General features: G+C 40.5%; 2 protein-coding genes and 2 non-coding genes across 4 annotated transcripts; all 4 read right to left on the bottom strand.

The window, feature by feature from the left end:
* Positions 1 to 778: 778 nt before the first annotated feature.
* Positions 779 to 1,997, bottom strand: LOC124917470 (uncharacterized mitochondrial protein ymf1-like). The gene has a single exon (XM_047457893.1). The coding sequence runs from the start codon at positions 1,571 to 1,573 to the stop codon at positions 1,085 to 1,087; it is 489 nt and encodes a 162-aa protein (XP_047313849.1). The 5' UTR covers positions 1,574 to 1,997; the 3' UTR covers positions 779 to 1,084.
* A 111-nt stretch (positions 1,998 to 2,108) lies between these two features.
* On the bottom strand, positions 2,109 to 9,971 carry LOC124917471 (ATP synthase protein MI25-like). Its single transcript, XM_047457894.1, is given in 3 exon segments — positions 2,109 to 2,288; positions 2,290 to 2,866; positions 3,365 to 9,971. Coding segments are annotated over 2 exon segments (606 nt in total). The 5' UTR covers positions 2,854 to 2,866; positions 3,365 to 9,971; the 3' UTR covers positions 2,109 to 2,246.
* TRNAP-UGG lies at positions 5,938 to 6,012 on the bottom strand. The gene has a single exon. It is a non-coding gene; the product is annotated as a tRNA-Pro (tRNA).
* TRNAF-GAA lies at positions 6,278 to 6,351 on the bottom strand. Its single transcript has one exon. It is a non-coding gene; the product is annotated as a tRNA-Phe (tRNA).
* Positions 9,972 to 11,227: the final 1,256 nt, after the last annotated feature.

The raw sequence follows: 11,227 nt of genomic DNA, 5'->3' as shown, positions 1-11,227 counted from the left end.
TGAATGTGAAAGTAAGTCTTTCTTTTAGTAAGCGTATATCAATATTTAGTGTATAAGCAATTCTTTAGTTGCCGCACCTCTCGGCCCTATGGAGATAAGGGCGGTGGAGGTTAGTTGAAGATGATGTTACGCGGCGTTCAGAACCAGTCTTGAAGTTCATGAATTAGAAAGAACGAAGAAGTAAGGAAATGAGACGACTCTTTCTTGAACTATATCATAAACAGATCTTCCCCTTCACACCAATCACGAGTTTTTCTCCATTCCTCTCGTATATCGTCGTAACGCCCTTAATGCTAGGTTTTGAAAAACACTTTTCATGTCATTCCCATTTAGGTCCGATTCGGATCCCTCCGTTGTTTCCTTTTCCTTCCACACCCTTTCCTCGAAATGAGAAAGAAGATGGTACACTTGAATTGTATTATTTAAGTGCTTATTGCTTGCCAAGGATCCTACTTCTACAATTGGTAGGTCACCGGGTTATTCAAATAAGTCGTGTTTTCCGTGGTTTTCCCATGTTACAACTTCTGTACCAATTCGGTCGATCCGGAATGGATCGGTTAAACATTCTATTAGGGAGCCTGGTCTTGACTCTTCTGTGTGGTATTCATTTTCGTTTGGCTCTTGGAATTCAATCCAGCAGTGGTTGGAACAGCTCGCAAAATTCAACCACTTCACCTACTTCATTGCCCCCAACCTTTTCTCGTACCTCTATTGAAACAGAATGGTTTCATGTTCTTTTATTGATTGGTTATTCCTCTCCGTTCGTATCTCTTTTTCCTATTTTGGTCTCGATTAGTTCACAAGATTGAATGGCCAATTCTCCTCCGGACCTTCGATTCGATTGTTTTCCAAGAATGTTGAGGGGGATGTAAGCGGGAGGAACTTAAAATCAGAGCTTTCGGTTCTTTGCATCCTGTTTTGGTCTTGCAGCTATTTAAATAATAATTAAATCTCTTTTTTTTTATTTAGAAGAAAGATTATATATATCTCTAATCTCTAGTGGTGGTGAGACCGGCCAAGATGTATGTCGTCCAACCCGACCTCAGACTCTTTCTTCCCGACCTATTTGACTCTCTGACCGCAGTTATTTAGGTGGTATCCCGAGATTGAAGAGATCGAATTCCTCCCGGGAACACACGAAAGAAAGATATGAACTGGGTAAATAGAAATGGAAAAGGGATGTTTCCAATTCATCAAAATGTGAAGCTTTTTCTAAATCCATATGATCTACTAAAGTAGATCGGTATTGCCCATATAATGAAAGCAGATCTTGGTCTATGGAGTCCCAAGAAGGTAAGAACTCCAACCTGTCCGATGCTTCTTCGGCCAAATACAATATACAAGTGGGACCTGCACTATGAGCAAGCTGTGCGAAAAACCGCTTCTTTTTTCCGGTTCCGCAACAACTTGGGCGAAATAGGGTTCTACCGGGAAACCATAGATTTTTTAGTTTTCGCCATTGGTTACTTGTCGAGCCACTGGAATGGAATAAGATAAGAATCTCCGGAGATCTTTCCTCTCCACTTACTCGTAACAGGCTTTCCCTCTGTAGAAGACTGATTCTGAATGGCATAATTGTGCGATTTTCTCCTCGATCTTCAAAAAAAACTGACTCCTCCTACTCCTCCTTCTCCTTGCCGGATAGGATCGTCGTTGGTCCTTCTTTCACTAATGATCTAATGATCTCACCATTTTCTAGTAGTTCGCGCGAGGGACTATCCTTTCTATCGCTCTAGCTTGCCTTTGGATTTTGAGGCGCACTAGAGCTCCGGTCGGAGGTTCCCTTTTGTTTATCACGAACTGAAATGGATACGCCTCTGAGCCAACTGTATTTAAAATACATTGGCATCAGAAACTTTTTATTCCATTCCATGACTGCATCTACCCTTTGAGAATATATGCTTAACAGTCGATGGAGATACCAAAAAAAGCCCAAAACTGCGACTAGAATTACTATTAAAATAGTAAAAAGAAGCATAAAGATTTGGTCTGGGCTCAACCCAACCTCTCTGAGGCTCTGAACTAATACTTGCACTTGCTTCAGTACTAGCATTTCTTTTTTTCAAGCTTATCTCTTTCAGCAACTGAACGGGTGGGCTTTCCTTGTGTAACCTATGAATTTGCCTCTTGGGCGCTTTAACCGGATGCAAAAAGACTCAGCGAGTGAACTAGGTTGTTTTTTCCTTCTCGAGCTTCTATTTCTTCCGGGAACCAGTAAGGCGTAAACCATGTCAAACCAAGATCAATCAGTACCCGAACGGATTCAATTTATTCTTAAGAGAACCTCCCCACCTGAACCATTCTTAAGACCGCCAGGCCCTCTCGAATGAGTTCTACTATAGAAGCTTTTAACGTACACCCGGGGACAAATCTTTCACTTACTGAGAAGTGAAAACCTGTGACTAGATCGTCTTGAAGACGGATGCGACGGGAAGAAGTGGCATTTGGCAGTGTTGCTGACTTAACATTTAGGTTTCGGCATAACAAAGCTTGCACTGTCTTTTCGCACTTAGGCGTACAGCGTGCCATTGGTAATGATTCTACTATGGTGCCACAAATTCGCAAGCTGATCCTAAGTAATCGTTGTTGTTCATTGGATGAAAGAAGAACTACTTCGTTAGGATTGGGGAATTGCTGTGATTCTTCTTGAATAGCCTGGATTCTGGAGTCGAGAGTCACTTTGAAAGTCTGACCTAAACTCTTCCGACTAAATATGATAAAGCCTATAAAACATAGAGCAACTATCATTTCTTCATTATAGATTGAGATCTTCTTCGAACTTAATGCACAAATAGATGGAATAGCAGCAAATAGCATCTTTCTAGCCTGCATATTCGTGAAACTCAATCTCATTTATCAAGCTTATCTCTTTCAGCAACTGAACGGGTATTAAGGATATCATTGTTAAACGAGAACAAGTTGATCTTCCAGAATTGTAGTTAAACTACCATAGAAAATGGAATCATCTATCATAAATATGAGAAAACTCTAAAAGATGTTCTTTATTTTGATTTACAATAAGTTGATGTGAGGAAAGAGTATATTTACCAGTCCTTATTTGATTTTGAATTTCCCTCCATCTCTTTTTTATAATTCTCGTCATTTTTTTTCATTCACGACTGAAATCTCAACGCCTCTGAGCCAACTGTATTTAAAATACATTGGCATCAGAAACTGTTTATTCCATTCCATGACTGCATCTACTTTTTTAGAGTAGATACTCAACATTCTATGGAAGTAGGAAAAAAGAGACAAAATGAAAACAACAAGAACTATAAAAACCATACAAAGAAGAAAAAAGATTTGGTCTGGGCTCAACCCAAGGCTATGAAAAAACCCAAGCATTTCTTTTTTTCAAGCTTATCTCTTTCAGCAACTGAACGGGTTTTGGTAACTTTCGTTGAGTCATGTTTAACCCTGAATGCTATTAATAGATTCTACAGCAATAGTCCCTCGGAAAGGTCACACTGAAAACACTAACTCCACACTTTATAACTCCCACTGAAGCTAGTGCGCAATGAAGACCAACCCGCAATCCCCTCGATTTTATTTTCTTAGCTGCTCTGGATGCTACTTTACTTTTATATGATATTACACCTTGTAGCGCATCTATATGGCTGAAAGCGGACAAAAAAGCTGTTCCTCTAGCGTTACGTAGGCTTAGCTTAGCCTCTTTCTCTATCTACATTTCTTTTTTTATTCAAAACCAGTGGACAGCGAACAAAAAGATGCCACACTAAGAAAGCAATCGCCAATGACCGACGATGTGAATCAGCCTTGCTGGCAGGAATGTGAATGGATGTTCGCCCAGAGCTGATAGATGAGTCACGTCGGAATTGAAAATGAACACCGGAAACAGCACAAGAGATCCAAGCGGCAGAAGAGAAAGGAAGGTGAAAGTGTGAACATTGTGGTCGCTCCCGTAATACAAAGGAGACTTGTTGGGAGCCTTTTACCGTGACCTTCCAAGTTTCAGAATGATTTGATATGCAATCTAGTAGTAGTCCTGGCCTAATTTTATTATCTTAGCATGGATCACCTACCAAGCAAGGCAGGGACATCTAGACTAGCCAGGAAAATCCCCGAATCGAAAGCCAGCCCCTAAAAAGATAGAACCTTCCCGCCCTAACGTGCTCCCTCTATCGTCCGCTTTCAGGGTAACCATTCTTGATGTTTACCTTTTTTGCTTAACTTCCTTTCTGTATACTTATCCCTCCCCTCGTAACGTAACGAAGTTCATTCTCCAGGCCGCATCTGATAAAGAGAGTTCATTCCTTTGGGTACTTGACTACGCTATTCTTCGCATCGAAAATAATAATTTCTATTACATTTAATAGAATACGTTTTCTAAGAAGATGCAGCAAAGCAGACTTCCCCTTTGAATACAAGACAAGCAATACAGCAAGGAAAGTGAAATAGATACGATACTTTATGCCTTCAAATTGAGGGAAAAACTATACCTTTGAGAGAGGAACTACTACTTGTTACCGCCCCCCCTTAACTAAAGGAGAGAAAGATGGGGGCAAGAGGAAAGCTATTACGTAAACTAGGATAAAAAAGGATGCCATTACTTGAAAGCTACTAGCTTAGCTCATACCCTATGAACAGGAAATAGAGTTCGTAGTCAGACCGGCCCCCCCTTATAGGTCGGTCTGGTCTATGATCCCCGATGGTCAAGCGCACAAGCAGAAAGAGATGACTAAGCTCCGTCTCCGACTTGATGACTGGCTAGGGAAGGCTTGCTAATCGATACCGCCGCTCGATCGCCCCTATTCTCCTTCTGATGGGAAAGCCTTCGCTTAACAGAAAGAAGGTAGGTAGGGCAGTCGAATAGCTTCTTCATAACCTAACAACTTGACGTGAAGAGGGGGCTTTCCTTGTGTAACCTATGAATTTGCCTCTTGTATAGATTGGGTCAGTAATCAGTAATAAGAGAAGCAGTAAACCGATTAATGCTTCTGTAACAAGGTTTGTTCAAACAAAAGATCAGAGGAGATCAATGAACTATTGATTTGAAAGCGCAATCCGGGCTAATAAAGCGGTCATCTGCGGCAAAGGCTTCTGTAACTGTGGAAAAGGCTGTGCCTAAATTTTAGGAATTGTAAAGCGACTTTCCCTTTGATGCCTCCCCTATTTGTTTTAGAGGCTCCTGCCTTTAAGTATTCGTATACCGGTAATAAGTCCTCCAGCCTTAGTTAGCCAGCTTATAGGAAGGTAGCATGGGCAGGCAAGAACCTGTTAGCGAATTGATATTGATATTTGTAACGGTAGGCGCATTAGTCAATCATCTGTCGCAGTAGCAGTAGCCCTCTCTGTATCACTCTCTCCCTATGGTCGACCCTTGACTTTGATCAATTTCCTCCAACAAGCTCTTTCAAGTCTTTGAGCTAAGCCTTTCCGTTCTACTGGAAACTCTCCAATATCAGGAGCAGGTAAGGCTTAGCTCTCTTGTAAGGGTCGATAGGCGGAGAATCTCTGAGATTGATTCCTTTCCATCACATCAGTGCGATTCCCGTCCGAGCCTTTAGTACAGAAAGGCGTAGGAGTGAAATTAAGAGAAGAATGAAAAGAAAATGGTAGGGAAGAGGAGTGGTAGGCAAGCAAGAAGTGAATCGATTTTAGTTTCAGTAAATGATTGATCTCTATCGTAGAAAGTAAGGGGAGTAAGAGGGCCACATTCATCGATCTTCTTTATTCAATCTGGATCTCCCTTGTTATTGATCTGTGCGATATCGAGTATGCTGAATCAGTATGCTAACGCGAATCTCTAACGGTCGTAATCAAGTCTCTCAATCGCTCTCTCCTGTCGTTAACTCTCGAAACTCTTGCAAGGCTCTCAAACGGTCCATCTGTCGGAAACTTTAATGGAAAAACTGCCCCATTGGAAAGAGGGCGATGGATGTTCATTAAAGAGTATTTGCTGACTGATGCCTCACATCAAGGTGACAGGATTCGAACCTATGGCCCTCTGTACCCAAAACAGATGCGCTGACCAGACTGCGCTACACCTCGTCTCACTGGAGCATATAGATAGACCCGATCGATGAAGACTTGAATTGAACTCGCCCTTACTTTTGGGCACAGGGACGCGAGAACCAATCCGAGTAATCCACCGCTTTATTTTAAAAATATGCCTGAAGCAAGATAGGGCGAGGCCAAAAAGCCGTATAGTGCAGGAGCGCTCCAAATTGTTTGTTGGCTTATTCTTTCTTTCACTTTTTTTTATTCTATTCTAAATCCGGCGCGCGTAGGCTACGTGTCCTTTGGACCCTTCGTCCGCTTAGAAGTGGATTCGAACCACTGACACAAGGATTTTCAGTCCTTTGCTCTAACCAGCTGAGCTACCTGAACCACTTTCCTAAAGTATGTTTTCTTCATCGAATAGCGCCCTACCGCCCTTATGTGAGAGAAGGGGGCGCTCCGTGGGCACTTTACTAGTAAGGTAAGGGAAAAGTGCTTTACTAATGATAGTTGATATAGGGCTTTTTTCGCTTGTTCGTCAAGCTTTCACTCTTTTGCCGCCTAATCTCCCAACATGCTCAATAACTGAGAGCCATCCAGGGACTTCCCGGCCGGAGGAAATGGGATTCGAACCCATGATACAATCTTCTTGTATGTCGATTTAGCAAACCAATGCCTTAAGCCACTCAGCCATACCTCTTGTTGATCGGAATTACATTGTATGTGCGGTTGGTTGCCCGAAGGGCTATCTGATCCGATCAACTGCGTAAGCCGTAGCGCGCTAGCGCGCGTACTCTTCTGAAATGAGCGAGACGGAAGAGAAATCTGCCACTCGTTGGGCTTAGCCTGATTTGATATTCACTACCATTGAATGATGAACTTTGCCAGTTTTCGCCTCCGACCCGACCAGGAGAGAACACACGGTCAAGCCAAGCCCGCCTGAATGGAATGAATATATCCTCTGGTCTTTAGGGCAAAAAGCCCGAGGAACTGGACTGTGACTCTTCTATTACATTACAGAGAAGTCCATTCTCGTCATGATCGATCCACGTCCTACCGTAGTGCCCGGAGAACCAGGCTTGCTTAGCAACCAAAGCTAGCTTACTAACGCGAAGGAATTGATCTAAGATTGCACAAAGCAAACCCCCCTTACTCACCTCTCTCTAAAGGTCTTTTCAAGTGCAATCCTACAAGTAAAGTCTCAGCAAGTGAGATTATTGATGGTAGAAATCCTTTCCTTTCAAGCAAGAAGAACTCGGCTTACTCACCAGGAATGCAACCTAAGGAATAGTTCCTGGGTTACTCTAAGCTAATAAGGAGATACTTATCAAACAAAACAAAGAAATTAGCTATAGTTGGAAGGAATCGCGCGCAGAGCACTCAAGCAAGGGTGCGGAAGAGAGGAGATAGAGCACAGCGCTCAGAAAGAGGCTTCATTCGGGAAATGGGTTTGGACTCTACCACCAAATGGTTGGCAGTGAGACAAGATTCAGTCAGTTTCATCGGGTGCTTGTCCGTCATAAGGTATTGGACCATAAAAGGAAGGCCTTGGGAAGCTTATCTCTATACTTTCAGCAACTAAACGGTTGATGTTTTGGCTGAACGAACGTCTATGCCAGCTATTGAAGATGAATGTTACCTTTATCTTAATGGAACTCCAACTAGTTGTAAGGCTGGTATAACTTACACATACCAGACTACGAAGATAGATAGCAGATCTGGATGGGGGCCCTTGGAGAATATAACAGCATTTGCTTTTTTTCTCCTGTAAAATAGCAATGGAGACCCAATTTATCTCGTTAGACGTCTTTCCAGGGCCCTGGTTTTGATTCGTCTTCCTTTTTCATGGTGGGAGCAAGATGGAATCTTTGCAATAGTATCCATTATAACAAAAGATAAAAGGGGACCAATCTATGCTTGGTGAAGGAAGCAATGCTTTCTGGAAGCGCTTCGAGAGGGCCTACAACCAATCTTTTTGTTGTGATAAGATAGGCCATGAGCTGTAGGACTGAACTGAGATGCCAGAACCGAGCTCCAAGACTAGAACTCAACTTCCCCGGTTATGCCATCTATAAGGAAAGGCACTAGCCAAAAGCAGAAGCCTAAAAGTTCCATGTTGCCGTGTCGGAAGCCATTTCTGCACTGTAGTTTTCAGGAGCGCATTGGAGTTTTCTACGCTTTTCAGCCCTTGCTGCTCGCTTCGGATCGATCTGTGCCTTGATCTCCGGCCATGAATCTTTGATTCCTCCTGGCAAGGAGGTCCGGTTCCATAGTGATTTCGTCTGCTTTTGGAACATTCCTGGGGGCAGGCAAAGAAAGTGACTCCGAAGTTTTTCATTCTCCTCTTTCGAATTACAGAACTTGAGGGGGTCTCACAGGCATCTCTCTTCGAGTAGCAGTGCAAGCTCGGATGGTGTTAGCGCTGGCAGAAGGTCCTGGATTAGTTTGTACCGGTGTAGGTCCCTGAGTGGTGACTTGTCCCCCTTTCTGTTGTGGTATTGGATTAGTATAGATCTCCAGTAGCTTCAGTGGCATTGGCGGCTTTCAGGTATGCCTTAACTGAATTCCAATTGATACGATTTTCATCATTCATGTCATAGATGACATATCACGCAAAGTATGATACTCTTCGATGGTATGGCCTGCGTATCGGTGAAATAGACAGAAGAATAGTCGAGACCAGGAGGCCGGGGAAGTGGTTTATCTCTGGACAGAAAAATGGATTTCCGGATGGAAAATAGGTAGGAATGGATAGGGGTAATGGCAGGTAGTGAGCTATATTAGGTCCCCCAGGTCGCTTGGGAGCACCTTGTTGGAGGAGCACCGGTTCACTCTAACAACACGTCTGCGTTGAGGGTCTTATAGCCGGTGGTAGAGGACTGGCAATTGAATCACTAACCTTGCTGGACTAGCACTTCAATTAGCTGTGGTAGTATCCGTTGGTGCGAGTGAGCGTTCCCGCTGCATCGATCATAGTAAAGTGTTCAATTAACCGGTGTCAGCCTATCCACCCACTCTTAGTGTTCGGGTTTCCGGTGTGCTAGAATCAATAGCAGAGAATGCGCTGTGAAAGAATCTGACTCGGACAGATGATCTGATATGAATTTGAAAACCAATGCCACGAATGAACCAAGGAAAGGAAAACTGAACGGAAAGCAGGGGAAGGCGAAGGAAAGGCTTAGCCTAGCCAGAAAGAAAGTAACTTCACTGACTGAATGTCCGAGATTGAATTAGAATAGGAAGTTGTTACAGAAGGAGCTCTGCAGATGCAGGCTAACTATCAATTTCCAAATCTCACTTAAAAGAGAACAGCTCCATGTGACTAGACGAATTCCTCCGCTACATATCTTGTAACAAGGTATGCAATAGCAGCTGATTCTGTAAGAGAAAATAAAAATTACCTCCATTCCGTCTCCTACCGCGGGTCTACGCCCTCTTTGTTTTAGCCATGGGCAATTGTGAACAAGAGAGTTCCACCTTCTACCTATCCCGACTTCGCTACATTTCCTTCTTCCTTGTCTACCGGGGATGTGCTCCTAAACCTGGACTTGCTATTCAAAAAGGTCTCTGCCCATACCATAGCCTTTTCTTGAAAGAAAGAAGACTCCTATCACGTCATTCCCCTTAGGTTACACGTCCTTTCCTATGGAATTAGATGATTCATCAGTCAGTTCTATGCTGCTAAGCCCTTCCTGAACTATATGGCGTCCCTTCTCGAAAGACCTAGAAAGAGCATTTCGTTAAGCAGACGGGATCCAACGAATAGAAGATGATAACCTTTCGTCACTGCTGAATCAAACTAACTGCCAACAAGAACAATTGAATCGGTTATTCATTCAACGACAACAGATGCCGATAAACTAGCTGCTTCTTCTATAAAAAAGAGGCCCTTTATCTAAAGAAGGTAAGGCAAAAGCAAGAATCCTAGGATTAAGAGTAAGAGAGAGTTCGGAGTGGCTGAAAGAGTGAATTAGGGACTCATTTGCTAGGCTCAAACCATGCCTATAACTAATCAGTCATTTACTAATTTCTGTAATTACAAGTTAAGAGTTAAGACCAATATGCACTTTCATTTCATGTTTATTCAAATTAAATTAATTTACCTTTCTTCTTTTATGGAGATTTATCATTATAACTAAAAGTTCTTGGTTATGTCTAACTACCATCCATTTTCATCCATCGTGACTATATTAATCATAATCCAATTTGTTTTATGATTAATTATAGATTTGATATTATAATTTAAAATAATTTCAGATCAAACAAGCTCTTAGCTAGTCATGATTTAATGATTTAATTTGTCGTGTGTTTTTAATGTATTAATATATGTTTCAGTTTGATTATATTTTTTTATTTAGATCTCCCTATTGAGGTATCTTCACATAGTAGAGAATGTAAAAAGGAGGAATTAAGTCCATAAATTAAAATGGATTATATTAGTAAAAGAAAATAAAGTAAGAAAATGAGAATGAATCAATTAAAAAGTAAAAACTAAAATAATGAACTTTGGTAAAGAAAAAGTAAAATTTTCAATCATCCACATATATTTTATTAGTTTTTGGAAGTTCTATCAACTAATTTATTAAATTTTGCACCAATTAATTTTAAAGAATAGACAAATATTAAAAGTACTAATATAAAAATTGTAATATAGATTTTATGATTAAATTTTGAACAATCAAGTATTTAACCTTTTATCTAATTTGTAGTGCCAAAATTTTAGTGAAAATATTTAATTAAGTACATAATTATTTAATTAAACATCAAATTTTATTTTAAGATTTATATATATATATAACCAACCAAATTAAAATGTTTCAATTCCTCATTTCTAACATAAGTAGTTTTCCTATAAAACTTTGATGACCTACAATTTTCCTATATATCCAATCTCTTTACTCAGTATTATAATAACCTACAATTTTTATGTCCTTACAAAAAAAGTTGTATGAATGTGAAAATGAAGATAATAAAATAAATAGGAAAAATCTTTAATAAGGAATTGATATTGTATAGTGCTTGGAAGGGAAATATTTATTGTTTTGTATGAAATATTTTTATTATATTTTGCACCAATTAGTTTTAAATAATATTAAAATTAAAATTATTTTTAAAAATATTTAATATAGTTAAATTTCGAACAAACAAGTATTTAACTTTTTATCTGTATAGCCAAAATATTAATGAAAATATATAACTAAGTACATAATTATTTAATTAAACATCAAGTTTAAGTTCATATATTAAAACATTTCAATTTCTCTTT

Source organism: Impatiens glandulifera, unplaced genomic scaffold (assembly GCF_907164915.1).
Source record: "Impatiens glandulifera unplaced genomic scaffold, dImpGla2.1, whole genome shotgun sequence".
In the NCBI taxonomy this organism is placed as follows: Eukaryota; Viridiplantae; Streptophyta; class Magnoliopsida; order Ericales; family Balsaminaceae; genus Impatiens; species Impatiens glandulifera.
This window is presented reverse-complemented; position numbering and strand designations above follow the sequence as displayed.

Excerpts from the sequence above, each read along its gene's own strand:
- LOC124917470 (XM_047457893.1), bottom strand. The coding sequence starts at position 1,573 with ATGCCATTCAGAATCAGTCTTCTACAGAGGGAAAGCCTGTTACGAGTA.